The following is a 27,202-nucleotide window of genomic DNA, read 5'->3' as shown; positions in this document are numbered from 1 at the left end:
ATGGTGTTGCAAAATTAATGTGTTAATGAAATCACAATAATTTCTCCAAAGTAATGGGTTCTGAAGCCGAGAATGACTATTTTTTGAACTTTGATGTCTAGTGATTTCCAATTGGGAAAAGCTCTCAGCCTTTAATTAGTTCTGCAGCCCAACTTTAAAATAAATTTGGTGATGTCTTTCTTTTGCCAGGAGTAGATTTGAAGGGCGGAAAAGCCATAAAAACTTTTGGAAAACGTTCTCTGGTGTTTGAAAAGTTGTTAAATAAGACTGCCTGCCAAGAAATGTCACCAAAAATTCTGACTACTGAGAGAGAGTGGGCAAACAGCTCAAAAAATAATTCTAGCTTGCTGCAACATCACAGGTTGGGAATAGCTAAACCTCACACAGACTTCATGACTAATTCCAAGTTTCCCCTTGGAAGCCAGACATAATGATGTTCAGTGCTATGTGTTATTGGTTAACACAGCACACCCCTTCCAACTGCATTATCCAACAGTCAATAGTGTAAAGTGACTTGTGTGAGGAGAATTTTAAGGGTCTATATTTCAAAGCCCACTGAACTTTTGGGAGAATTCTTTTCATCAAAACTATTTAGATTTGCATGAACAATGAGCCTCTTTGACTGGGGGAAATATATGGGCAGGTATATGTACTCTTTGTCAGATCCACCTTTAAGTCATGCTTAAAGGGGAACAACAGTTTCTTTTTTTTTTAAAATAGGAGATGGTGGTAATTGCTAGTCTGAAGAGTTAATATTTATAAAGCAATTCTGGCTTCCAAAGAGAAATCATTTTACAAACATTTAGGACTTTTACCTTTTAGAAGGAAACACTTTCACCTAGTTGAAAAATCATGATAAAGTTTGAAAAGAACCTCTATGTAAAACATGAAATGCTGTCTACCAAAGGAGATCGCTTATGTTTTTTCTTCTTTATTACTGTGTTGTAGGTATGTGACTGGTGTAAGCACATAAGACACACGAAAGAATACCTGGATTTTGGGGACGGGGAAAGAAGGCTTCAGTTCTGCAGTGCGAAATGTCTCAATCAGTACAAAATGGACATTTTCTACAAAGAGACACAGGCCAATCTTCCAGCTGGGCTGTGCAGCACATTACACCCTCCCATGGAAAATAAAACAGAAGGCACCGGGGTGCAGCTGCTCACTCCAGACTCTTGGAATATCCCTCTAACAGATGCTCGCAGGAAGGCCCCCTCCCCGGTGGCTGCAGCTGGCCAAAGCCAGGGCCCTGGCCCATCGGCGTCCACCACCGTCTCTCCATCTGACACTGCCAACTGCTCTGTCACTAAAATCCCTACGCCAGTGCCCAAGTCCATGCCCATCAGCGAGACGCCAAACATCCCTCCTGTCTCCGTCCAGCCACCTGCGAGCATCGGGCCTCCCCTCGGAGTCCCGCCTCGCAGCCCTCCCATGGTGATGACCAACCGCGGCCCGGTCCCGCTGCCCATCTTCATGGAACAGCAGATCATGCAGCAGCTCCGCCCGCCCTTCATCCGCGGCCCGCCGCACCACGCCTCCAACCCCAACAGCCCCCTGCCCAACCCCATGCTCCCCGGCATCGGGCCCCCGCCAGGCGGCCCCAGGAACCTGGGCCCCACCTCCAGCCCCATGCACCGGCCCCTGCTGTCGCCCCACATCCACCCCCCGAGCACCCCGACCATGCCGGGGAACCCCCCGGGTCTGCTGCCCCCACCGCCTCCCGGCGCACCCTTGCCGAGTCTCCCCTTCCCGCCGGTAAGCATGATGCCAAATGGCCCGATGCCCGTGCCCCAGATGATGAATTTCGGGCTGCCGTCGCTCGCCCCGCTGGTGCCGCCCCCCACCTTGCTCGTGCCATACCCCGTGATTGTGCCCCTGCCCGTGCCCATCCCCATTCCCATTCCCGTCCCCCATGTCAGTGATTCCAAGCCCCCCAACGGGTTTTCCAGCAACGGGGAGAACTTCATTCCGAGCGCCCCCGGCGACTCCTCGGCGGCAGGAGGCAAGCCAGGCGGACACTCCCTGTCCCCCCGGGACTCCAAGCAGGGCTCGTCCAAGTCCGCGGACTCGCCGCCCGGCTGCTCCGGCCAGGCCCTGAGCCTGGCTCCCGCGCCCGCGGAGCACGGCCGGAGCGAGGTGGTGGACCTGACGCGGCGCGCCTGCAGCCCCCCGGGCGCGGGCAGCCAGCTCGGCTTCCCCGGCGGCGTGCTGCAGGGCCCGCAGGACGGCGTCATCGACCTGACGGTGGGCCACCGGGCCCGGCTGCACAACGTGATCCACCGCGCGCTGCACGCGCACGTCAAGGCGGAGCGCGAACCCGGCGCCGCCGAGCGCAGGACCTGCGGCGGCTGCAGGGACGGCCACTGCAGCCCGCCCGCCGCTGGCGACCCGGGCCCGGGCGCCCCCGCGGGCCCCGAGGCCGCCGCGGCCTGCAATGTCATTGTGAACGGCACGCGGGGCGCCGCCGAGGGCGCCAAGGGCGCGGAGCCGCCGCCCGAGCAGCCCCCGCCGCCGCCGCCGCCTCCGCCTCCCGCGCCCACTAAGAAGCTACTGTCGCCGGAGGAACCGGCGGTGAGCGAGCTGGAGTCGGTCAAGGAGAACAACTGTGCTTCCAACTGCCACCTGGATGGGGAGGCGGCCAAAAAGCTGATGGGGGAGGAGGCCCTGGCGGGGGGCGACAAGTCAGACCCGAACCTTAATAACCCCGCGGACGAGGACCACGCGTACGCTCTGCGGATGCTGCCCAAGACGGGCTGCGTGATCCAGCCTGTGCCAAAACCCGCGGAGAAGGCCGCCATGGCGCCTTGCATCATCTCCTCGCCCATGCTCAGCGCCGGGCCCGAGGACCTGGAGCCTCCACTGAAAAGGAGGTGCCTCCGAATTAGAAATCAGAATAAGTAAAAGGTTTGTATGTCCATCGGAGCTCTTCTCCGCACGAGGCGGTGCACTGCTCCTTACTTCTTAAAAGGCAAATGCGTGCAAAGGCGGGGGAGAGAGAGTCGTGTTGACAATCATGGTTTTACGTTATGTGTTGTACACTACGCCTTGTGTGGTCACATACTACCATCATTTGGATCCAATTCCTATTTTACAGCTGAGGGAACTGAGTCAACAGCAAGTAAGTGCCATGGCCAAGGTCACTTAGTGATAAAGCCCAGTCTTGAACCTGAATTGAAACACTGTCTACTAATTACTTTTGTTCTTAGGCTCCTGTCTGTAAGTAGAGAAGGAAGCAGGGAGGAAGAAGCGAATGATTACTCGGAACCTGTACTTGTTCAGTCATGAGCTTATAGACTGACTAGTAAAAGGTGAGCTGAGCCACTTCCTGGAGCTAGCTGGTACAGGCATTGGCAGAATGTCCCAACTCACCAAACGTGCTCAATAACCAGGGAATTCCATTTGCAAGATGAGAATAAAATCTAAGCTTCTTAGATGCCTATGCCAGCTGAACCCAGGCCATGAAGCCCTATTTGCCTGGTCAGGTGTTGGAGCAGCTCCTGTTCTTGGGATCTCTTCCTTCGTCACCAACCAGCATTCCCCAGGCTAGGCCTCAAGCCTCACTGACCAGCTTTGCTTTCTCCCCTTTTTGGGACTCAGCAGCTCAGCTGATGGCTGTTCACCTCGCCAAGCAGTGGAAGGCTCTGGCAGAGAAAAGGGCAGCAGTCACTGAAGTGGGTGAGAGTGCACATCCCTGACCTTGGTGGGGGGGTAGGGGGGTCAGGAATCCTTAATACCAAGTGAACCATAAATAACAAGTCCAGAATTTCAGTTAGGGGGAGGGCAGTGAGCCTGTGTGGCTGCTTATTGTAGCCAGATGTGGCCTCATTTGATCCTCTCGCCAATCCTGGTGGAATAAGCATTGTCTACATTTACAAGGATGAAGATGAGGCTTGGAGATGTTGCCCAAATCAAAGCTGGTAAGTGAGGGAACTGGTATTTGACTTGGGCCTGCTGGACCCAAAGCCTGGGTGCTCTCCTCTGTCTGCAAGGACAGCAAACAGGCTAATGTTCTGCTGAGGTTTATTAGCTGTTTATGGAGAGGAAAGCAGGGGAGTGAATATTTGTTGAGCACAAAGCTTGTACACAGCTCTTTCCAGGAGCGGGGGTCAGGGGAATGGGGCGGGGGACGCAAAGTGAATCTGGGGCAGCACCTGTCCTCAAGGCGCTTACAGTCTGGTGGCAGTGTACGCCAGGAGGAGGGAGGTCTGGCAAGGAGAAGTGGACCTTTTAGGAAGAACAGTTGCTCATATTTGTGCAGGCATTCTCTAAGTGTTTTTCAGTAGTATTCCTTTGGGTCAGGATTCATTTGGCAGTTGTCTTCATTTTACTGACGAGAATACTAAGGTGTAGAAATTAGGTAACTTGCCCAAGATGCCAAGAATTCCCTGTTAGTAAGTTGAGATTCAAATTTAGGCTGTTTGACTCCACTGTAGGTATTAATTGGTCCCTTTATTACCCTACTTGATGAAATTCTTTTATTCACCTCCGTTGTCTTGGGGGAAATTTCTTAGATAAAAACTATGCCTACCCACCAACTTCTCTTAAGTGTTTAGACAGTGGTTTTTTGTTCGTTTGTTTTTAGCAATTTCAGTTGTATTTTTCAGCAAGAACAATGAAAAAACAAGAATACCAACCCATTGCTTCACAGTAGGAAATACAGATGTGGACAAGAACACTTGATGTGATGTGTCCAAGCCATTGTCCCTCAAAGTCAGCACGTTTACCCAGACACTTACCCGACTTGTAACCAGGAGTTTGCCCCTGGGAAGCTCAGAGCCCGTGAAAGGGACCTTGATGGGTGATGCAAGAAGGGTTTCTCAGAATTTGAGGCTTCCTTTTTCATTGATGGCTTTGCCAGTAAGAGCAGAATACTAAAACTCAGCTCATCAATCCTTGATTTTACTTCTGCAAGTTCTGTTCTCTAAAGACAGTCTCAGCCTTCTGCTAGTCACCTCAGCTGAAAATGGCCCTAATTTCTCTACCAGCGTAGTTTAGTCTGGTTGACCAAGCAGTGAGTAATGCAAAGACGTACAACAGAAAAAGTGATGGCCTTTAGAAAGCCAAAAAAACATCAGGAACTGTAATTTTAAATACATTCTAGTGTCACTCATTCAAATGATATTAAAGAAAGAACAGGAGGGTGAAAACTTTTACTACCATTACTAAAGTGAGAAGTGACCAGGTCAAGGAGAGTGTCACTAGTCCATAAGTAGCATGGGGCCAAAAGAACATAAAAGCATGAAATATATGATGGCTATTTCGATGATATATATTTCTGAATAACGAATCAGGCAAGGGTCTTGTACGAGGACCAGAGTCATTACTAAAAATATTAACCTGACTTCAGTCAATTTCAGAAGATGCAGTGACGAAATCGCCTACGGTCCCCCTGAGATTGGAAAGTTCTTTTTTATGATGGGTTTCCCCAAGAAATTACAGCTTTTCTCTAAACCCAGAGACTCTCAGTCTTTGCCAGCTACAGTGGGGTGACAAGGCGAGTGATTTAAGATGGGGGAAGAACGCCTGTGCCCTTCTAAATCACATCGCCTCTTGCCCTCTTTAGTTCCGTGTCAACTCATAGCACAGTCTCAACCTGCTGTAATTCACTCACATTCTCTGACCCTTCCTGATTTTCTCTGCACATGTGGCGCTGTTTTTCTTCTATGCCTTCAGAAACCCTGCCCATGCGTGTGGTTACGGAAATTGGAAATGCATCCATTAAATAAAGGACTGCATGGCTTTTGTGACCTGACAGTGAATACTGTTTGGTGACAAGTTAAAGCCAAAGGGGAAGCATTAAAAACCAAAACCAAACCCGGGCTGAGTTGTGGTAGGTGAGGCGGAGGTGAGTGATTCTCCTTGCGCTTGTTGGTAACTCGTATTATCTCTCAGCATAGAGTCTGTCAGTGACTGCCATCCGGGTTTTTCATTCTTTTTGCTATGCCCACCATTTTCATACAATAGGACTATTTTTTAAAAAATCATTTAAGATAGATTCAAAGCAGACTGTAACCTGAAATCAGTAGTCCAGGCAGCTGCTTGTTACCTTCAAAGAAATCATCATTTTTGCTAGTTCTCGGCAATCACAAGGTTTTGTTTTTTCCTTTTGACTGTTTCTGTTCCTGGTTACCTGACTTTATGCATTCTTGTTCGTTGATATGATTACAAGTGATTTAAATAGGCAGATATTTTCCTAGATGCAGAACTAATTAAGTTTAGTTGAAGATTTTAAAAGGTTGGAAACTTCCTTTAATCTTCAACTTTTAAGATGCCAAATACCAGTTCTGCAGCTTCTGTAAGCTGAAAATAAAATCCCTCCAAATAATAAGGAAAACAATGTATAAACATTTCCCAAACTCTTCTCTCCACAAAGAATTCCATTTATAAATGGAATACTCCTTTCCTTGTCTTTGCCTTGGAGTTTGGGGGATAGCTGTTTGTATTTGTACATTTTCTGAATTTCAGCAGTTTGCACTTGTTTACGGTACAATGGGGAGTTCACAGTAACCATTTGCAAATGTTTGAAGTTATTCAAAAGAAAATATCCCCCCTCCTTGATTTTCCAGGGAAATGACATCTTCTCTTTAAGTAAAATAATCAATGGAAAAAATGTGTACCATGAGTAACCCTTTCACCCTCACTTTTTCCATTCCCAAGGAGTGGCAAGACCAAGAACTCCCCACCTTTGTGGCTCCCAAATTTCTAAGACCAGAAAGAAAATCTGGGAGTCTTGTCCCCAGCCCCCACTCCAAGATGCTCCCCTAACTCTAGCAGCAGGAGTTCCTTTCACTTTTTGTTTGCTCTGAGAGGGCTGAAGAAGGGATGGGGGCTGTAGTTTAGACTTTTTGGAGTTTAGAGTTTAATTATTAGCCTGACCACGGAGCCACAATCCAAGAAAGGACTATTTCAAGAAGAGGGCAGGGGATTTGCCTCATTAGGAAAGTCCAAAGGATGGAGGTGACAAGTAACTTTTTGCTAGTTCAGGTTCTTCAGCTAAGTTTGAGGGAGTCGGCTGTCTGCAAAGTCCATACAGAAGAAATATGACTATGGATGCCGACCATGAAAGCGAGGAAAAGAGGAAACCCTACAAGTGAGAAGAGGAAATCAATACAAATAGGATGTGCTCAGATCCTCTGCCAGACTTGAGATTTTTAATGTGCTAGTACTTAGTTACTGGAAACATTCATTGGCAACACCATCCCTGGTGGTGCAGCTCTGCCTGTTTGCTGGGATGCGGATGGCTGCCCAGCTCTAGGTCCAGGTGGTTCAAAGAGCCAGCAGTGAGGAACGGCCAGGTCTGTGTCATGCACACACGTGAGTGGTGAGAACTGGAGAGAGTGCTTGCTGTGATCCTTGCAGACTCATCAAGGAGAGTCTTACGGATGAACAGTGTCAAGGCTGCTCTTGGACACATCTTGCTTAGTGTTGCTGGGTCTCTTTTTTACCTTTTAGAACAAGGAGATTGAAAGAGGGTTTTAATGTGCAGGCATCTGACTAGATATTATTTCAGTCAAATTATGATGGAATGGGAAATGACTTGTGATCGGGTATTTATTTCATTTAGATATACTACAGCACTCCTCCTTCAACAGGGCTGGGACTAGAGTGAGGCCAGAGAAATGCTTAGTGCTCGAATTTTAGTGAGGACTCCAGGGTCAGACAGTGTGGCACAAGTCCTGGCCCTGATCTACCAACCTCCTGATCTGTGTGGCAGCTTCCCAACCGAAGCTGCCCTCCATGAACTAGTCTATGCACAGCCTTCAGCCGCTCCCCCTGGAATTTTGTGGAAAGCTTTATGTGCCTGTGAGTGGAAGCATTTTCTTGGGAGGAGCGGTTCACAGATTTTTGACTTCAGAAAAAAGTATCTTACATATCTGACATATCTGAAGGGTTATTTTATATGATCACCAAGCAGTATCTGAGCAGAAGTTTTTCTTGTTACTCTGAGGAAGATGAATTAATTGTAAATTTCCCTTAAAACTTGGAATTTACTTTGAGCAGTTTTCGCTGTGGACCTAATAATGGAAAATCACTGTTACAGCCATATAATGTAGCCCTTGTCTCAGTTGCCTTAGTGACAAAATGCAAAAGGTCACAAACCTTTCTTCAACCTGTGAGTTACTATAACCTGTGAGTATCTGTGGGGAAAGCAGAAAAGGGAAGCAAGGAAAGGAACAAGCTCAATGCTTCTTCACCACTTGGCCTTTCAAAGTTTATGCTTTGTAGGCAGCGGCTGTCCTTCACTGGAAAACCATCAACCCTGCTGTTAAGGCCAAGGGATTGGAATGGGCTCGAGTTGGAGAATTGGGTAGATGAGTAAACACCAGAGCACTGGTGTGGCCGTATCTGGGAGCACCACCAATCCCCATAGTTCCTTAGCACATACTTTTTCACCTGGAGAGAGTGCGCTTGGACAGGTGAAGGCATTCAACTAGCTATTAACAAGCCATGGCCCAGAAGGGCACTGGAAATAAGCTCCCTGTCTAGTTTCCAATGAATCGCTCCCTTGCTGGCTCGAATGACTGCCTGGGCATCCTGGTTCAATCATTTACACCTACCTCCATGCAGACAAGCATCGTGGGGGGCAGAGGTGTTTGAGGACCAAAGCACACTACAGCATGAAACACTTACCTCATGTTGTGGAACACCCCCACCACCGATACACTGCCTTTCCAGACTCTCTTGTCAAAGAGATTGTGTCAGCGGCTGAGGGTGGCCGCTGTTCAATCTTCCTTCACCCTCTCCCATACAGAGTTGTTTTGTATTCTTTTGTTGCTGGTTTAAATAAATATACATGGATGCATGTTAAGGCAATGCATTCTGCATGTGTAAACTTTTTTTTTTTAATGCCTCACAAACATAAAAGGAATCCATTTAAGAGAAACAAATAAATTAGCTTTAAAAGATAAACAATTTAGCCCTGGCATAATTTAACATGGTCTTAGTCTCAAGAAAAAGGAGTAAATGCCATCTCAGATGCCAGCTCTAAATACCCCAGAGAGTTCTTCTCCAGATCTGTGTATTTCCATGGCACTCTGCTTGAGGAAAAATCAGGGTGGGGTCAGAATGGGGAATATGAGGCCATCAGCAAGGAGGGGAAACACACACACACACACACGCAAATTATTTCAAGAGTCATTTAAAAGATTCTAGTGAAAATGACTAGAGCAGAAGCAAAGGACGACAACAACAAACGTTGGAATAAATCTCCTATGCTTTGAAAAGCTCCTGCATGTACTAAACGTTCTTAATTTGGACCCTCATCAAGTTGCCCCTGAGATCCCTTAGCTCTGAGCTCCTGGGACCAAGCTGTGGCCATAGGCAAGAATGTGCCTGTGCGATTTCACCCAGTGCACAAGTCTGAATAGGGAGATGGGGACACAAGAGCAGAGCTGCCTGGCCACGCGGGTGTGGGGTCAGGACTGGGACAATCAAAGCTGCCTCATGCTGCCCGGCCTCATTCCATCCAGGGACTTGGCTGTGATGCTGGTTGTCTCATCATTTCCCCCTTTTGAACCTCTAGTTTGTTGTCTTTCTGTGATAGCAAGCTGTGTTTTGTTTTGGGTAAAAAGGGAAGTAAGAATGTGACAGAAGAACAGAAGGGAGAAACACACTTTATGGACTCGTTTGATATGAAACATTGACCTCATGTCCAAAAGATGCAATTAAAGAGTATATCTCTCCCTCATTTGCATGGCTTATTTCCCCAGACGTGTTTTTGGTATTGAAAATGAATGGTATTCCCATACAACATGTGTCTCAATTTGTAATGATATCCTCCTTGCAGCTGGCTTAGTTCTCCAACTGTTTCTAAAATGTTACTGTCTTAAATTTGAGCCAACCTACAATAACAAATTATCTGGAAGCAACGTGGCTGAGCTGCATTTGGTGAGAGAAGGGGAAACCCTATATTTCATCCTTCAACTCTTGTTTTGGAAATTCAGAACTGTAACATGATCTTTTTCTAAGGAAATCTACACACGCACACTTTTAAAATTGTGCATATTGGGTGTTGTGGGAGCAGGAATGAGCAGGTTTAGGTTTCTCTGCAAAGTTCTGCATCCCATCAACAAACCCTTTTGATATTTTAAACCCATATTTAGAGTAATTTCAAGATATTTGGAGCACATGTGGTTAAATGTAAAACTTTGTCATTATGATTCATTGGATGTTTTTATTTTAAATATTTATAAGCCGTTTTTAAGTACTTTATCCAAAAGATTTCTCCTACTAAAATACTATAATTGAGTGGTATCTGAGCATCAACTGAGCGTATAGTAGACAGAGGGTGAAGTCACTGCAACACGCATGCACGTTCTTCTTGCTTTTCTGGTTTTGATTCAAATGTCGTTTTTAGTAGATTCAGCTTATTTTTTAACTGTATAAAAAGTCATGAACTGGATTGGTTGTCTCTGTTTTTTTTTTTTTTTTTTAATGAGCAAATCCCCCAAAGGTAAAATGTTCAACTTGAATTATGTCGATTCCTACTCCTTTTTTTTATCCTGAGAATAATTAATAAAACTTTCCATTAGAGTGTTGGATTGGAATCTGTGCCCATAGGAACTTAAAAGTGTTATATTGTTCCTCTAACATGTCTTAGAGACAGTTTATTGGTGGTTAGATTGAATTCTTTACTGTTCACCCTCGGCCATCAGAAACTGAAACATAGATCCCATCTTTATCATAAGTAGCCTATTTGAGTACTTAATATGAGAAAGAGGAGGGCGGGGGAAAGGCCTTTTTCCAAACTTAAAATCCATTTAACCTTCACAAGTTATAAATTTCAAACTGACCACAGGCCTCTGGGGCTCACACTCTTTATGGCTGGCAAAATACAACTTTCTGGTAAGAATGGGGAAAAGAAGGCTTTAAAAGGGCTCATAAACTTGCTTGGACATCTACTAGCTCTTACCAAACAGCATTTTCATGAGTTAAGTGTAAATGAGTCAGAAACATATAGATTGAATTTCTTTTAAAATACACGTGGGTTTAAAAATTAAGGCCAAAGTGCTTGGCAAAATAAGTTTTGGTTTTAGCCAAACCTCAAATGTTTGAAAAAAATAGTTCTACAATTTGCCAAACCAAAAATATATCCAGGTCCCTCCATTCCTCTCATTTAATACGATGCCATCATAGGCATGGGACTGAATGTCTATTTTCATATCCACCAGGGTTTGAGCAATGTGAGTCCCAAATACTAAGTGAAAAACTATGAAAAATCTTTTTGTGGAAAAACCTTATGACCTTGAAAATGAAGATGAGCAGTCACTGGTTCAGGGTTCTGATTTTGATAGCCCTTCTCACTGTCTGATCCTCTGATCAACTTGTTCTCTGTCTCAGCTGTGTGCGTGTGTGTGTGTGTGTGTGTGTGTGTGTGTTTGATGCACAGAATAACTTTTTAAAGATCCTGTATTTGAAATGCTTAATTTTTACTTAATTAATATACCACGATCCACAAAAGTTAATAAACTCTTAATCATATCTGAACAAAGGGAGGCAGTCCCCATTTACTCATTATGGTTCAAAGTTAGTCTTCATTTATTTCCCTAGAGGATAAAACTTATCCGTTTTCAATCAACTGTCTTGAATACTGACTCCATGCAGGAGAGGCTGTTAAAGAGTTAGAAGGAAGGAAGGAAAGAAGGATGGAGGGAGGGAGGCAAGGAGGGAGGAAGGGAGGAGGGTGGGGAGGGGAGAAAGAGAAAAGCCAAGAAGTGGGAGAGGGAGTGGCAGGAGTCTTTGACTTGTTTTGAGGAGCCAGTGACCTGAGAGAGACAAGAAATAATCAAGCTCACTGTTACGAGCCTCATGCAGAACCTGCTAATAGATGTGATACTGCAGACAGAGGGCTTTGACAAGAGCAGGGACCCAGGCAGTTCACACTTTGTTGTAACTTGGTACCCAGCTTGGGGCTGGCAGGATGGGCACGTGAATGAGAAGAGAGGGTCAGGAAAGGTGTAGTTAATGGCATTACCACGGTAGGACTCCATACAGCAGGTGAATTTGGGGTTAGGTTCTAAAACCCAGAAGGGCCGTGAACTGGCAGTCAGGAATCGGGGAATAGGGGAGGCAGTAGGGTGTCAAAAGCCACAGGTGAAGAGAAGAGAAGCCACATGAGGGAGGGCTGTCCCTTCACCCAATTGGAGCAGAGGGCTTGCCTGCAGAGAGGGCAAGGCGGGAGGCCGGACGAGGGCAGGTGGGTATTGGAGCAGAGGGTTGTGGAGCTTGTACTCTGAACATCAGGCAACGTCAGGAATGGCTGGAGGTCTGTGTTTGAGGAAAATTCCTTTAGCAGCTGTTTGCAGACTGAAAGGAAGCAAGAGAGAGACTGGCATCGCTGAAGCCGATCCCTGCATTCTGATGACAGGCTAATTACCAGCAGTGAATTCTAAACATGGCAGGACGTTCTCGCTGCAACATGGGGGGATGAGCACTGCCACATCCACGTTTTAAGTATGAAAAGCCGTCATAGCAATGCACATGGACTCTTTTCTTTGAGCCCAGAGTAGGCCTAAAAGTCTTCATGGCACACAGTGGAAGGAAACCTCAAGACTACAGAACATCCCAAAGTTCAGGCAAGGGGATACTGGCCAGGGCCCCAGATTGTCATGGAAATAGGGCTCCACCCTTCTGACCACCCCCAACCCTCCCCTCCCCCTCCCCGAACCCCCCCTTACCCACCCACCCACCCCCACCTCACCCCCGCCCCACCCACGGCTGCTCTGAACCTTAGGCTGCTGGGGCAGGGCGTGGTGCAGGCTGTCAGTCACCTCTTAGGTGCTAAAGGAAGACAGTGGCTCACCTAGCAAGGGACATCCCTGGATGGACGTGGAGCTTGGACAGTGGCCATGGTGATGCCCAAAGAAAGCTCTTGTCGTTGGACTGAAGAGCAGCCACAGGCTTGGGTGGCTTGCTCAAGGTCAGACACCAGGAGAGATGTTCACAGAAGCTGAATCAGATCCCCCCAGGGCCAGCAGGTACTTTTAAAAGAGTTTGGTGACTGTGGGAGATGTCCTTTTATCTTTTTAACTCCCCAGACCAAAGGCCTTCTGAAACTTTTCCTGTGGTGAAGTGGACTCCCGGTAGTAAAGGGAGGCAGTATCTGGTTTAGGGGTACACACCTATGCCTTGAGGTTGGGCCAGCCTGTGTTCAGATTTAAGCAGAGCCGATGACTGAGGGAGGAAGTGGTTTCTCTCCTGGAGCCTAAGTCCCTAGCTCATCACATTGCTGGGAAGAACAGATGAGGAAACCTAGGTAGAGTGTGGTGCATGTGCGGTACCCAGGAAAGCGAGTTCCTGTCTTATTAGAAAAGCTACAAGGCCTAGGAGAGGAGCCCAGGGCTGGAGTGAGGTCTGCTTGGTCTGAAACTGGCTATGTTGCTTATTACCAGCTGTGAGTTTGGACAAGTTTTATAACTGTGTTGTGCCTATATCTTTCTCACTAAACAGTTGTAATAACATATTTCCTGTGGCCTTTTTAGATGTAAGCAGTGTTCTAGATGTCATATGCCCACAACAACCCTCTGGGGTTTTGTTATTAAACCCATTTTATAGATGAAGAAACTGAGGTACAGAGATGTTAAATATCCTACCCAGAGTCACTAGCCAGTAAATGGCAGTCCTGGGAACTGACTGGTAGCCTAGATTCAGAGTGTCCCTGAAAAACCACTGAACATGTCTTATATACCAAAAAAAATGAAGGTAATAAGCCCCACTTCATAGAGTTATCGGGCTCCAGTGTAAACAACGGAAGTACAATGCCCAGGAGGTTCCTGGCGTATATATAGTAGGTGCTCATTATAAGAATTGTCAGGCTAATGCCTGCAGCCCAGAACTTCCTTCAACGTGTCATGGGAGGTCATGAAACACTTCCATGCTACCAACCTCGGAAGTTAGGGAAACTATTCCAGAAATCCTCCTAAGATGTCTGGCTCCACTTGTATAAGCAGAGACTGGGGCACGCAGAACACATGCTCAAGGTCACAGAGTGGTGCAGCCAGGATCAGAACCTGAGTCCTCTGCCTTTCCCCTCAGTGGGACACCGGATACGACCTGGGCTGCTTGAGTTACACAGCTGGTGCCAAGGACCAGAATCATGCTTTTGCCACCTACGGCATTGCTTCCTCACACCGTGGAGCTGATTTCAGAGAGGAAATAGGTTGTACCTGAGTATCTGGAAAGGCCGGAGAAAAGCAATTATTAGCCACACACTCCATCTCATTCTCTGTTGGGGAGGGGGCGGCCAGGAATCAGCATGCTTGCTCTTATTTTTCACATGAAATTTCCTTAAATATGAAGCCCTTCTCTCTTTCTCCTTCTGTCTTTCTGCTAAAGGGCTGGTTCTAAAGAATAAATGAAGTGTCAGACCTCTTTCCCAGACCTAGCCTAAAAATCTTAGAGTCTGTTGATCCATAGACAATAGCTACTTGCCACATAAAGCTGCCTTTTTCTCTCAGTTTTTTTTTCTTATCTTTTCTTTCTGTCCTTTTTTTTTTTTTTTTAACTTAGACTGCCTACGTTCAGATTATATAAATAACAAACTCAATCTTAGTACAATAAACATCTACTTTTGTGTCCAGGGCAGATTTTTTGGAAGGCGCGTGAGCCAACATCAGCTAGTTTGTGTATTGGCTAGGACTTGAATGAAAATGCAATTATTATTTCTTGTCAAAAAATTTCTTAGAGTTCTTGTCTCTAAGGCCCCTGCCAGCTTTGACATCTGCTTGTCAGGGGGAGGAAGGGGAGAGATGAAACCTGGACTAGGGGGCAGCCCTGCTCCGAGGGGAACGTGGACTTTGGGGTTGTAGGAGCTAGACTTCAGATTTGCTCCTTTCTAGCCGGTGACCTTGAGCAAGCAAGTTCTTGGCAAAGTTTCCTCATCTGTAAAATGGGGACAGTGATAAATACTTCATTAGCATTATTGTTTCAATAATCAGTATATAAAATACACTTGTTTTCAAGTGAAATAAATATATAAAAGTGCCTAGTGTGATACTTGACATAAAGTAAGTGCTCCTTAAAGTTTGACTCTTTTCTTTGAAAATGCTGTAACTTTCCCAAACTGAACAGGAAGAGCTTGGTCCCAAAAGTCAAGGGGCATAAGGATTGAGGCTTTTCTTCCAAAATTTCTTGCAAAACATTAACTATATCATGTAATTCTTTGTTTATTTTTCTCTTTCATGAATGGATGTAGCCACTTCCTCCAGCACATTTGTAAAAATGTGTGCAGTTAGTCATGAATCCCTGCCTGTTTTTAGAAAAGGACCAGAGACAGGGTAATTTGTTTTGCTTAAACTCTCAGGTTTTAGAAAGGACTTGAGGTGGCTAAAGAAGATCCATTGTCCAGGGAGAAGATAAAGGCTTTTGCAGTGCACAGGAGGGGTTCTGCAGCTCAGGGTTCTCTGTCCCCCGGGATCTTTTAGAGGTCAGCAAGAGATAGCCATGGCCACTTGTGTGAACAAACAAGTTTCTCTGCCCATTTGACTCATAGAACCAGCTAAACAAAGAAAAACAAAACCTAAATTTGTAAAACAAAGAATTAAAGATGGAGTTATCCCAGTTGGGGGTCTCATATGGTTGGAATTTTTGTTGATTAAAGAGTAAAATAAAAGATATTGCTAAAGGAGGAAAATTATTAAAAAAAGAAAATCAAGGCCTTCTGTTTAATTTTTTTTTCTTTTAGATAATATGAGCCTTAGCTTATCAGAGCTGTGGGGTGGGCAGCTCAGTAGTGATGGAACTTACTGTTGGTGCCACAGCCTTCTCATCATGGGTTATTTCCCAAAGCAATCATGCTAGAAACAAGAAGCGATGTTTTTAAATTACTTTCATCAATTAGCAAGCAAGCTCTAAGAAAAGAGATGCCATCTACTTTGTAAATTAAAATGGTTTCTAGCTTGGTAAAAGCCATTTCAGAACTCTTCACAAAGCAATAGTGGATGGAGGAGAAAGGGAACCATATTTTGGCAAAACCTTCCCAAGCTGTAGCCCTGTCCAGGATGGGCTTGGTGTGGAGACCACGATCTGGCGTCACACCCGGGCTTATCAGCCAGTGCAGGCGGCTCTGTTCATTGACCACGGGGCTCTCCCCTTGTGAGCATCCCAGAATAGCTGCAGCTACCTGAGAGCAGTCCAGTCCTTGGGGACTCATTATTGTCGCAGATAAACAGCATGGCCGAAGCCAGCACGTAATAGCTGTATTTAACTGTGATAAGTGATGGGCCGACGTGCCCGAGTGAGTGGCATCACAGCAGGGCCGGGATAACTGGACAAAGACAAGCCAGCCTGGCAGTGGGCATCTCTTGCACATCATAGGGTTGATGCCACAGGATTTTGGATTCGGGGGAATATATATGACAGACCCGGAGAGCTTGCATTCTAGAAGACAGGACAGACCTCCAGGATTTTATTTATGCTAATGACAAAGGTATTTAAGGAATCAAGGAAGAATGAAAATTTGGAAAATGGATTAGATTAATGGAGGCAGGCTTCCTCGCAGAGGTGGAATCTTGTATCACGGAGGGATTATCTTGAAAATACAGAGTAAGACACTTTTCATTGGAATACAGAATAAGACATTTTCTGTGGCTACACATTTATATTTGGGAATGTGTAAATTAGAAATTTTCCTTTTAAATGCAACCTGCATCTATCTTGTTTAGTCGCTAAGTTGTGTCAGACTCTCTGCTACCCCATGGACTGTAGCCCACCAGGCTCCTCTGTCCATGGGGATTCTCCAGGCAAGAATACTGGAGTGGGTGGCCATTTCCTTCTCCAGGGGATCTTCCTGACCCAGGGATCAAACCCAAGTCTCCTGGACTGGCAGGTGAATTCATTATCATTGAGCCGATGGTTAGGCTGTAAAGGCCAAAGAAGAAAAGGTGAGAGTGACTCTATACTGACAGCATCAACATTAAGATGAGTTATTAACACTCAGGCCTATTTTTGTTTTCTATTGTGCTCTGAAAGTGCTCGTGTGATAAAGGAAAACTAAGTCAGTCTTAGCAGTGCTGTCCTCATGAAAAGGGAGAGTGTTGGTGGACAGAGGCTCGCTCAGTGTACTTGGCATGCAGTTGTGACTCCACAAAGGAGACACTGAATTTCTCTGGCCAGAGGGGCAGCTGGGCTTGGGGTTCTGAGGGCACCGGCTGTGTGAGCCTGCCGGAGAGCATGCACTGCAGAGCGGTTTTCACACACGGTGCCTGCATGGTCCATGGGATGGGCTGCGCACGCGTGTGTGAAAGACATTCCATGTGGCAGGGCCCTGGGCTGTCCTGCCTTCAGCAAACCCCCAATTCAGAGGAAAACCGAAACGTGAGGCACAAAGAGAACTGCTTGCATTAAGACACACTTCCCTTAGGAGTGTGTGTGTCTGTGTGTGTGTGAGAGAGAGAGATAGAAAGAAGGAGACTTCTTCTAAAACTTAGGACTTCAGGGTAGAGACGTTGATAGCCTTTCTTCTACAGTGTGTACTTCCATACTTGATGATGGCTTCGGTCCAAAGATCCTATAAATACAGTCACAGACTATGAGAGATGGAAGATATAATAGAAAATCTCACCCAGGCCTTCATTTCACAGAGGGAGAATCCAGGCTCAAGGGGTTAAGGAATCAAGGTCACACGGCTGCAGAGGGTTCATGCTGGACTATAGGCTATGTCTCGGTCTCACTTACTGTAGAACTTTCCCCTTTACTCAGATCAGGAAATTTAGACAGAGAGGACAGATTGTCCCATATGATGCCTCTGCTGGGCAAGGGTCGGCTCAGGCCCTGGAACTTCTTGCCACGAGCACTTTCTAAAACCCCAAGCTCACTCTCTCCCCACTCTTGAGTTTCACACCTTGCCAGCCAATAGCTCTCAGGAAGGTGACTCCCAAGCTTGGTGCTTCATTTTCATTGATTCCTGTGTCACCAACAGAGGGGATGCCCTGACCATCCAGAGCCAGGAGGACAGAGGAGGAGGCCTTCAGTTCACCCCCTCCTCAAATATCATCCGCCGAGAGCAACTCGCACTTCGGCAACACCACCATCCTGCCTGGGTGGGTGTCCTAGACTCGGCACGTGCGTGGGGAGAAGGAAGGAAATGGCACAGATATTGCCTTTAGCCATTAAAATAAGCTTGGTGTGAGGAGGCTTTCTGAGCAGCAGGAGTGGGGCTGCAAAAAATAGAGTGCGGTGCAGCTGCACCCTTTAGAACTTTGGGGGAAAACACATATTATTTACCAGACAATAATAGATACCAGAGAATAATAATGATTATTATAGTGTTTGGGATGGCAAACGCTGTAGTTAAGGTTCCAGAATGGCTCTCATTATAATCCCGTTTTCCTGGTCCCTTATGAAAGCCTGGAGATTTTCTCCAAGCAGGCTGTTGCTGTCCGTGTTTGGCCTTTGTCCAAAGGCGATTTCGATATAAGGAGACTTATCTGAGACATATTCCCCTTTGGAGGCGGTCATGCTCACATTAAAGAAAAAAGCTATATCTTTGAAAAAGCAGTTGTAGCATTCTTGAGTGAGTAATTCAAAATGGTGGTGTTTCCCAGTCACTGGAAGAAAGCATTAAACACCTTTTTTTTCCCCCTTTTTTAAGAAAGGATTCAGAGGTCCCTTCTGACTATGAGATTTGGTCACTCTTGGTCCCAAGCCCAGAGGTAGGGATGGCTTTCCTCCCTTCACAGCAAGTTTCTTACTGTGCTTCTTACACAAAAATAAATCCTCCCCAGAAAAAGCTATGCTCTGTCCATTTGGATCAGTTTCCAGGTTCTTGTCTCAGTCCTTTGTGACCTCTTATTCGATGGTGGCTCTGTGTTTTTGTTTGGTACCTCTTTTCACCTTTGTCTTAAAGAAAGCAAGAAAGAAAGAGAAAGGAAGGAATGAAAGAGAAAGAAGAGAGAGAGAAAGAATGAGAGGAAAAGAAATTAAAGTGAGCTCTTTATTCTGAGATAAATATCCACATTTCCAAATCTGACCATGCCAAATGAAAAGGTTTCCATGGCCTTGTAATTCCACTCCCATTGCATATTTGTGGTGTTTTGCATTTTCACTTTGGTTATTTAATATACATATTAAATGCACACAGATCTGGTGATTTAATGTGATTTGGGGAACTCAGGCATTTCCTGTCATGCACATTCAGATTTTCAAGTCTTGTTTTTTGGCTGATCATTATTATGGTTACCATTAACACCAGGATTTGGATAGCAGGGTTCAAAGCATGAGCTTGGATGTAGTCCTCCCAGTGGGCATTTTGACCTTTTCACACTTGCACTAAATTCATGCTGCAGACACTCTGAGCACGTTTCCAGTTCTCTTTGAGGTCTCTATTTCTTCATCTATAAAATGAGGAAATTGCGTATATTATCTCTGGGGTCCCTTCAAGTTCTCCATTCTGTCACCTGAAATCATTTGTTCATTGTTCTAGGAATAATCTCAACAATTGTAAAGATGTTTATGAGCCCTCTGCTACCACGTCATGTTAGCCAAATTCTACCCATTCACATTTCTGACATCTCCATTTACGGGCAGGGGGGAAGAAAGTACTGTTTGGGGACATGGGGAACAAGAGTTGTTTGACTCCCATTCATTTGACAAATGTGTGTTGAACTGAACACATTTGTCCCTGGGTGTAGGGACGTGAGCAAAACAGACACTACCCCACACCTCAGGGACTTCACAGTTTGGTTGGCCAACTTCTAAATGGCTGCTTCCTAGGGGTGATGGCGGAGTGTCTTCAGGAGGTTGTATTTTAAGCCAAGAAACTGGTAGCAAATGAAATAAGCCAGTAAAGATAGAGAGGCAGAGCCTGACATCTGTGGTGGAAGTTGGGATGGGCGTTCCCCACTTTCCTGGTGACCGTCCTTCATACCTGCCACACCGGGACGAGTCCCACGCTGGGTGTGGATATGAAGGGATGTAAGTGGCTCACCTTTCAGGCTGATCCACATGCTAAAACGTTCATCTCATGGCCTTCCGCCTTTGCAGCAACCCTCGGGGCTGTTACATGCAGTACGGGGGTGAGGTCTGCAGCTCCAAGTCCCCTAACGAGCTTGCCTGTCTTTGGGGGTGCCCTTGAGCAGCTCCAAAGACCTCCTGCCAGTTAAGGGTGCACTAACGTGAAGAGCGAAAGCTGCCCGGTCGCAAAGGATGCCGCTGTGGTCTTTGGGAGAGGGCGTGGTGCGCCATGCTCATTATGGTATTCCAAAAAGCGACTCGAGTTTCATTTCCTCACACAAAGCTGGCAGGGCTGACCCTGCGCAGAACCGTGAATGAAGTCGTGTGGAAACCAGGCTGTGCCGCCCCATTGTGGGGCCTCCTCTCCAGTCTGACCTGCCGGCTGGAGAGCACGCTGCTCTGACTCAGGCCGGGGTTCTCCCCAGCCTGGGGGTGGGGGGCAGTTTGGTCCAGTGGATTCTAACAAACCCCTTCTCCTCTATTTCTAGGAACGCGCACTCACAGGGTAACTTGCATGGAGAGAGGGCGCAGAGCAAACCATATCTCGCCATCCAATGACACCAGCTGGTCCGCTCACCACCCCCTCTGGCTAAAACTCAAGCAAATAAAGCCGCTTCCTGTCATTAAGCATCTCACAGGAAGCAGCTCTCCCTCAGTGGCCTCTAGCCCAGAGAAGCCAGCACGTCTTGGACCCACCAAGCGGGCCCAGCCTTCCTGCCGCCACCATCTCTGCTTCTCCCCAGAGGAACTTAGGGATTTTGCCCCTGGTTTGAAAAAAAAAAAAAAACCAACAACAAAACACCAACAAGCCACAAGGACCAATGTAGGTATTCTCCCCGCCCCATCTTCCAAGGCTCAGAGGGTGAGGCTGGAAGACGATCCGAATTTGAAAACAAAAATCTTTTTTTAATCTTTTTAAAAACTGCTGTGGTTTTGCTGCTACACGAAGAGTTGTGATTTGCATTGTACGGTTTTGGACCTATACTGTTCACGTTTTGACGGCGGAGAGGGATCGTACTGGAGTCCCAACGCTTCCAGATTCATCTCTGTCCTGCCCAGGATGCACTTTTAAATGAAGAGTTAGAATATTTTATTGGCTAATATACTTTTCTTGTTATTTTTACAAAGGCCACCTTTATCCTTTTTAATGCCATATTTTCAGTGTTACACTTTTATGGCTTTTAATTTTCGATTTGACAGATGTAAGAAGCAGCATGAATAGTTTATACTGTGGTTTTTCAGAGACTGAATGCCAAGAGAACTCGGTAAATGTTTATTCTTCTCAGCTTTCTCTTTAAATTCCCCTAAATAGCGCCCCATTTGGGAACAGAGCAAGAGTGTTGAACTGAAGACCAAAATGCCCTGAAGGTGTAAAATAATCCGAGGGGGAATATTTGCTGGGCGTCACGAAAGACTTGGATGAAATTTCAACCCTGATGGTTTTCGGTGATCCAGGAAGTCAGTGAAGCAATCTCTCTATACGCAGAGCCCTTTCATGATAATTAGAATGGTATGGACAAACCAATGAAAACAGGAGGGAAAGTGAGAAAGCTCACCCATGATTCTGTTTCACTGTTTGCTTTCTCCTGTCATGGTTAAGAGAAATGTGCAATTCGATCCTCAATCAGTGGGTGGAGGATAACAGGGTAGATTTTCTTGTGTGCACTTGTACAGTTGTAGCTGGGAGTCCAGAAGTCCTCTAGAGCATGTGTACTGGCACTGAGTTGGTGAGACAGTTGTGGAGTATCCCATTCTGATGAGTACAGAAAAAAAAGAAAAAATAAGGAAAAAAAAAAAAAAAGAAGAAAACAAAAAAAAAAGAAAAAAAATCAAATCACCTTGTGATTCAGTGTATCTGTTTACTAACTCCAATAAAGCAATTGTTCCCTCTGGAGGGGTCCAGGTGCCCCTGCCCACAGGCCGCCGAGCTGGCAGCAGGAGGGGGCGGGCGAGGCCAGGACGGTGTCACGCTGGCCCTGAAGCACCACGGGGCCGTGGATGCGGTGTACATACTGTATTTCTATATCCTCCTTTGTACAGAGTCACTTAACAAGTCAAGCTACTGTCTTACAGGTGCTCCTTATTTATTAGAGCTGTGAGAGCTTGGGGGGACACACCTGGCGAGCGAGCTCGCTTTTTAAAAATGAAATGTGGGGGGGCAGGGGAAGGGGGTGGGAGGGAGGGGAAGCTCGCAAGCCCAGGGAGAGATTTATAAAAGTGATCAAAAGGAAAACTTCCAGCCACCGATTAAACCAACCAACCAACCGACCCCAACACCAAACCCGCCCATGCAGGACGCAGCAGCCCCACCTCTGGGCATCCCTTTCCCTGCGGGGGGCCCCCAACGTTCTCCTTGCTCCCTGACACAGTGTCCGATTCATCAAACAAAAATAAATCTCTAAGAAAGAAAAATGCACTTACATGTGCTTATTTTGCTTTTCTCATTATTATGACTATTGTTGTTATTTTCCTTGTTACAGAAGGTGTGCATGTCTTTCCCCCAGGGAAATTTTTTTTTTTTCATATAAAGCTAGTTTTAAAAGATGTCGAAATAGAAGGAGTGAAGCTGGCCCTTCCCAACCTGCATCTCTGCAAACAAGAGCCCACCTGGTCTGTTTGAGGGTCTGATTTCCCACCATGTCCATCACTGATAATACACAGCACATGTGGAGTGAGCTCTTGGGCCTGTATACTGGGGTGTCCCTTCCCAAAGGCTCTCCAAGTCCTGATTTTTTTTGGCTCCAAAGGTTTGGTTCTAAGGCTCAGGAAGCGCCATGCTCTAGAAGCAAAACTCCCCAGTGGACTCTGCTCCCATCAGTACATCAGTTCACCTGTAGGTCAGGAGTACTTCGTGAATGGGAAGAGTCAATCTGGTTTTGCTTTGGTACCTGAATTAAACATCAGAAAGTTTCTAAGATGGGAAGTACATGAATACCTAGTTCTAGTCAATGTAGATCTACCCCAACCCTCTTGTTTTACATATATATATAAAAAAACTGAAGCCTAGAAAAGTGAATTGACCTGCCCAGGCTCCACACTGAGTTGGTTTCACTTGTCAAAAAACAAATGTTCATTAAAAAAACGTAGGCACCATCAGCAGTCTTCTCTAGATAACCATCCTTGGGGTGGATCCTGATGACCTAGTTTCTTTCTCTTGTGGAGCCTGAGGGATCTTGGAGGCTCCGAGTGTGGGTTTATAGTTATGACTCCATGGGAATCCCTTAGCCCCAGCCGAGTTCATACAGGGGCGGGCACCCAGCTGGGGCGGTCTGGTGCAGAGTCCCTGATAGCATTATTTATCTGGACTTGGCTGTAGACACCATCGCCCAGGATACTGATTCTGCTTTTGTCTGTAGTCCAAGATTGTCCAGCAAACATGTTGACCCTTAAGGAAACAAAAGCTCCATTTGTTTCAATAAAAAAAAGATTCTGTGGTGTCACATCAGACAGCACACCTTTTCCTCTTTCTCTGCCTTCTCTTAATCTCAGTGTTCCCTGAAATACAGAATCCTCATGGGCTATCAACACTGTATAGAGAGAAATAGAAATAATTATGCCAACATTTATGAACACGTGTTGAGTACAAGTACATTATTAGCCTCATTTACTCACAGAAGGTCCCAGTATTTCTCCCCTTATTTTAATTGCATGTGTGGATCTAAAAGCTCAGTGCCTTTAGTAGTCGGCCCAGATCATGCGGCCAGTGAGGGACAGAATGGGATTCAAGCCCAGGGGTTTGGCCCCAGAACCCAGGTTGCACGTCCAATCTGCAGAAAAACTGTTGACATCTTCAGGAATTGTCATTTTGTGGTGCAGTAATGCAGTTTTGTAAGTTCTTGGCAGTGATTCGGTTTGTTGTTCTAAAGTGGCCCTCATTTAAAACTAAGCCAGAGTTGAGTGTTCATGGTTACCCCTCTCCATTGCTTGTTGGTTGTGTGGATATGCTGAGGCCACTCTGCTTTCGGAGAAATTAGGCAGTCAATTCCCTGTTGGTTAGCAAAGGCCCACTGAACACACCCATATGTGATGCCGAGGGTAGCCCAGGAGAGACCAGAGCTCACTGCTCCTGCCCCGGGTGGCTTACACATGGTGGGAAGGTGGGGTTGTGGAAAAGATGGACCACTTCTTGGTCTCAGCAGGACCTCTCTGTAAGTTCCTAGGGTTCATATGAATGTACACTTTGAGCCTGGATTCACAGCTATGCAAAGCCACCTCCTTTTGCAGATGTTCCCTTGACACTGGATGGGCAGCCTGAGCTGTGAGCAGACCTGTAAATGCCACTGGTGCTGCCCAGAGGGCACAGCCAAAGGCCAGGGCTGGGGCCCAGGGGCAAAGGCATCAAGATTCGCACCTGCTTCCTGCCCTCTCTGGCTCCTCCTCCACTCTTGAGCTTAGCTTCAGCTTCCTTGACAAGCTTCCACAGGGTCCCTCCCGGGAATGTGTCTACCCTGCTTACAGCTCTTCAGCGGTTCCCTGTAGCCTATGGAGTGGCACCCAGAACCCTCCCTGCTTTGGCCCCTGCTGTCTTTTCCAGGCCCACTGGCTCCCTGCCCTCAGCCTCACCTGCATACCATCTGCAGAATTAGGAACTGTTTCCTGACACCCCTGCTCTCTCTCCCACTCCTGTGTCTTTGCACAGGGAGCTGCCTTGGCCTTGACTGTCTGTCCCTGTCTTCCCAGGGCAGTATCTGTAGCCCTTCAAGACTTGGCAACTACTCTGGGGACGCTTTCCTGGGGAGGCTGCAGGGCCCACTTCCTCCCCGCCCCGCTGGGCTGGGGCCCCTCCAAGCCCACCTCCGTCCAGTGCATAGCACACTCATCCTGTCCAGTCACTCACCTGGCCATGCCTTTACAAGTCTGTGAAGTCCTTGAGGAAGCGGGTGCTGGCTTATCTGCCTCGTATTTCCTGGGCCCCGCATCTGAAAAGCCTTCCTTCTTACTATTATCTGTAACCACAATGAACAAGCCAACCGCTTCAAAGCTTAGTTGATGTCCCACCTCTCTATGGAGTCAGGCCTGCTTCCCTGAGGGGCAATTGATCATTTCTCCCTCTGGCTCCCACGGCTCTTGTTTAAATGCACCGAGGCCTCGTCTCACACTGTTCTTCCCACATCATCCAGGCTCCTCAAGGGAGGGCACCTTGGCCTTCCTAACTCGGCATCCTTGAAGAGCTATTCTCCGTTCTTGCAACAGAAAACGTTGGCTGAGTTGAGGCTCTTTTCTCCTACCAGCCTAATGGGAGAAGAGGGCAGGGAACCCCGGAAACCAGAGCCGCCGTGAGGCTGACATAGGAAGGCTGAGTTTGGAGTTTCATTTTGTTTCTGGGGCTCAAGAGAGGAGGTGCTATGGCACCCCCAGTTCAGTACATCTTCAGGCAGCTTTTAAAAGCAAGACACGACACAAAAGGGAAAAGACTCAGCGCTGCCCCAAGGCCTCTGGGCTCTGCGGTGACTCCAGGCAATGGGACGGTTACACATTTTCCCCAAAAAAGCCTTAGAGATCATTCCTTGACCCTCAGGTACATATATAGATGGCAAGTTAGTCTTCATCACCCAGAAATGGCCTCTTATTCTCTATCTTCACCATGGTGGGCGGAATGAGCAGTTGCCATCAGTGTGTGGAGTTCTCGTGAAAGGGGGAGCCTTGGCTGGTTCCCATCCTTAGGTGCTTCCTTTGTGCGCGGCCCCAGTTTTGCTACATTCGCTATTAAATTCTCATAACAACCCTGTGAAGGAGGCGCTAGCATGACCATCATCCCCATTTCACAGTCAAGAAAACCTGAGGCATGACAAAGAAGGAGACTTCTGTCCACAAATGGAGGCAGAACCCAGCAGTGGGCTCCAGTGGCCACACTCTCTGTGCAGGGCCCAGGATGCCTGGCAGTTCAGGCAGAGTTCAGGTCAAGTGCGTGCGTGTGTGTGTGTGTGTGTGTGTGTGTGTGTGTGTGTGTGTGGTCGGGGGAGGGTGCTCAGTTGCTCAGTCGTGTTGTGACTGAGTTGACTCTTTGTGACCCCATGGACTGTAGCCCGCCTGGCTCCCTGTCCATGGGATTCTCTAAGCGAGAATGCTGGAGCAGGCTGTCATTTCCTACTGCAGGGGATCTTCCTGACTTAATGATCAAACCTGCGTCTCCTGCATTGGCAGGCAGATGCTTTACCACTGTGCCACCCGGGAAGCCCCAGCCTTGGCACCCGAACCATGCACTTCAGATAGCTTTGACCTCTATATTGTGTTCAGAGAGGAAAAACTAATCTACTTCTCTTGATGCCTGGTTTTGAACATCACCAAAAACGCAACTGTCACTGTTTCCATAGGGAAAGTTTGAGGGAGATGGGAAGGAGCCTGGGCCAGCAGCTCAGAGAAGAGAAGAGAAAGGCACTCTGGTCTCGAGTTAGGTTTCCTGTGGCAGGAAGAAAGGGGGCATGTGGGCCAGGGGCTGGTTTCCATTCCCCTTATTCTGATTTGGGGAGCTGTAAGCAGGGCTTTCTCCTGTAGCTCTTGTTTGGATGGTGAAGGGGTGTCAAGTGAGAGCAGCGTGGGACTGCCGGGGCCACATAGGACTGTGTCCCTCTACCCAATGGGCAGGGGGCTAGAGCCCGTCTTCACCATCACTTTGGGGCTGGACCACTGGATCTGAGGTCAGCTAGCTGACTGCACAAATGGACAAAAATGTTGAAAGTCCCCGAGTGCCAGACTCCACACAGGGCAGTCACTCAGATGGGCTCAGACAGTTCTTAATAAACCACATGCTATACAGTCAGTGTGATCCTCATTTCTGGATGAGAAAGATACAGTCCAGCAAGATTAAGTGATCTGCTCAGGTCACTCAGCTGATACGGAAGAAACTCACGATTTGGGCCCTCAGCCCCCACGTGCAGTGCTCTTTGATGGTAACACAGCTGCAGAAATACCAGTGTCAACTCAGGTCACAACTTAGTACGAATTTGAATCAGCCAACAGGGCACGTGCCTGATAACATCATTCCAGTCTGCTTTTAGACCTCTGGAACGAGATCACCCTCTCTTTCCTCACCCATTCCTCACCTGCAGGGTAGGGCCAAACCAGCAGATGTGACCCCCTCCAAGAGGGAATGAACCTCACCAGAATAAACCCCATCATTAATCTTAATGGTCATTTACCCAACATGTTCTAAATGCCACTTTGGTTGCATTATTTTAGTTATGCCTCATAACGGCCCTTAGGAGGTGATTACTATGATTATTCCCATTTTACAGATGAGGAAGCTGAGCAC

General features: G+C 46.9%; 1 protein-coding gene across 2 annotated transcripts in view; it reads left to right on the top strand.

Moving 5' to 3' along the window:
- SOBP (sine oculis binding protein homolog) overlaps window positions 1-23,502 on the top strand; it is a 169,181-nt gene extending 145,679 nt beyond the window's left edge. Inside the window, exons 6-7 of one of the 2 annotated variants that reach the window (XM_013966453.2) lie at window positions 949-2,904; window positions 20,439-23,502. In XM_013966453.2, the coding sequence (XP_013821907.2) occupies window positions 949-2,901 (1,953 nt within the window). In that variant the 3' untranslated portion in view covers window positions 2,902-2,904; window positions 20,439-23,502. The remainder of the gene's footprint in view (window positions 1-948; window positions 2,905-20,438) is intronic. The other variant, XM_013966454.2, reaches the window with a different exon arrangement.

The sequence above is a fragment of the Capra hircus genome, chromosome 9 (assembly GCF_001704415.2).
Source record: "Capra hircus breed San Clemente chromosome 9, ASM170441v1, whole genome shotgun sequence".
Lineage (NCBI taxonomy): Eukaryota > Metazoa > Chordata > Mammalia > Artiodactyla > Bovidae > Capra > Capra hircus.
The sequence above is the reverse complement of the archived record's forward strand: the minus strand, read 5'-3'. Positions and strand labels throughout refer to the sequence as shown.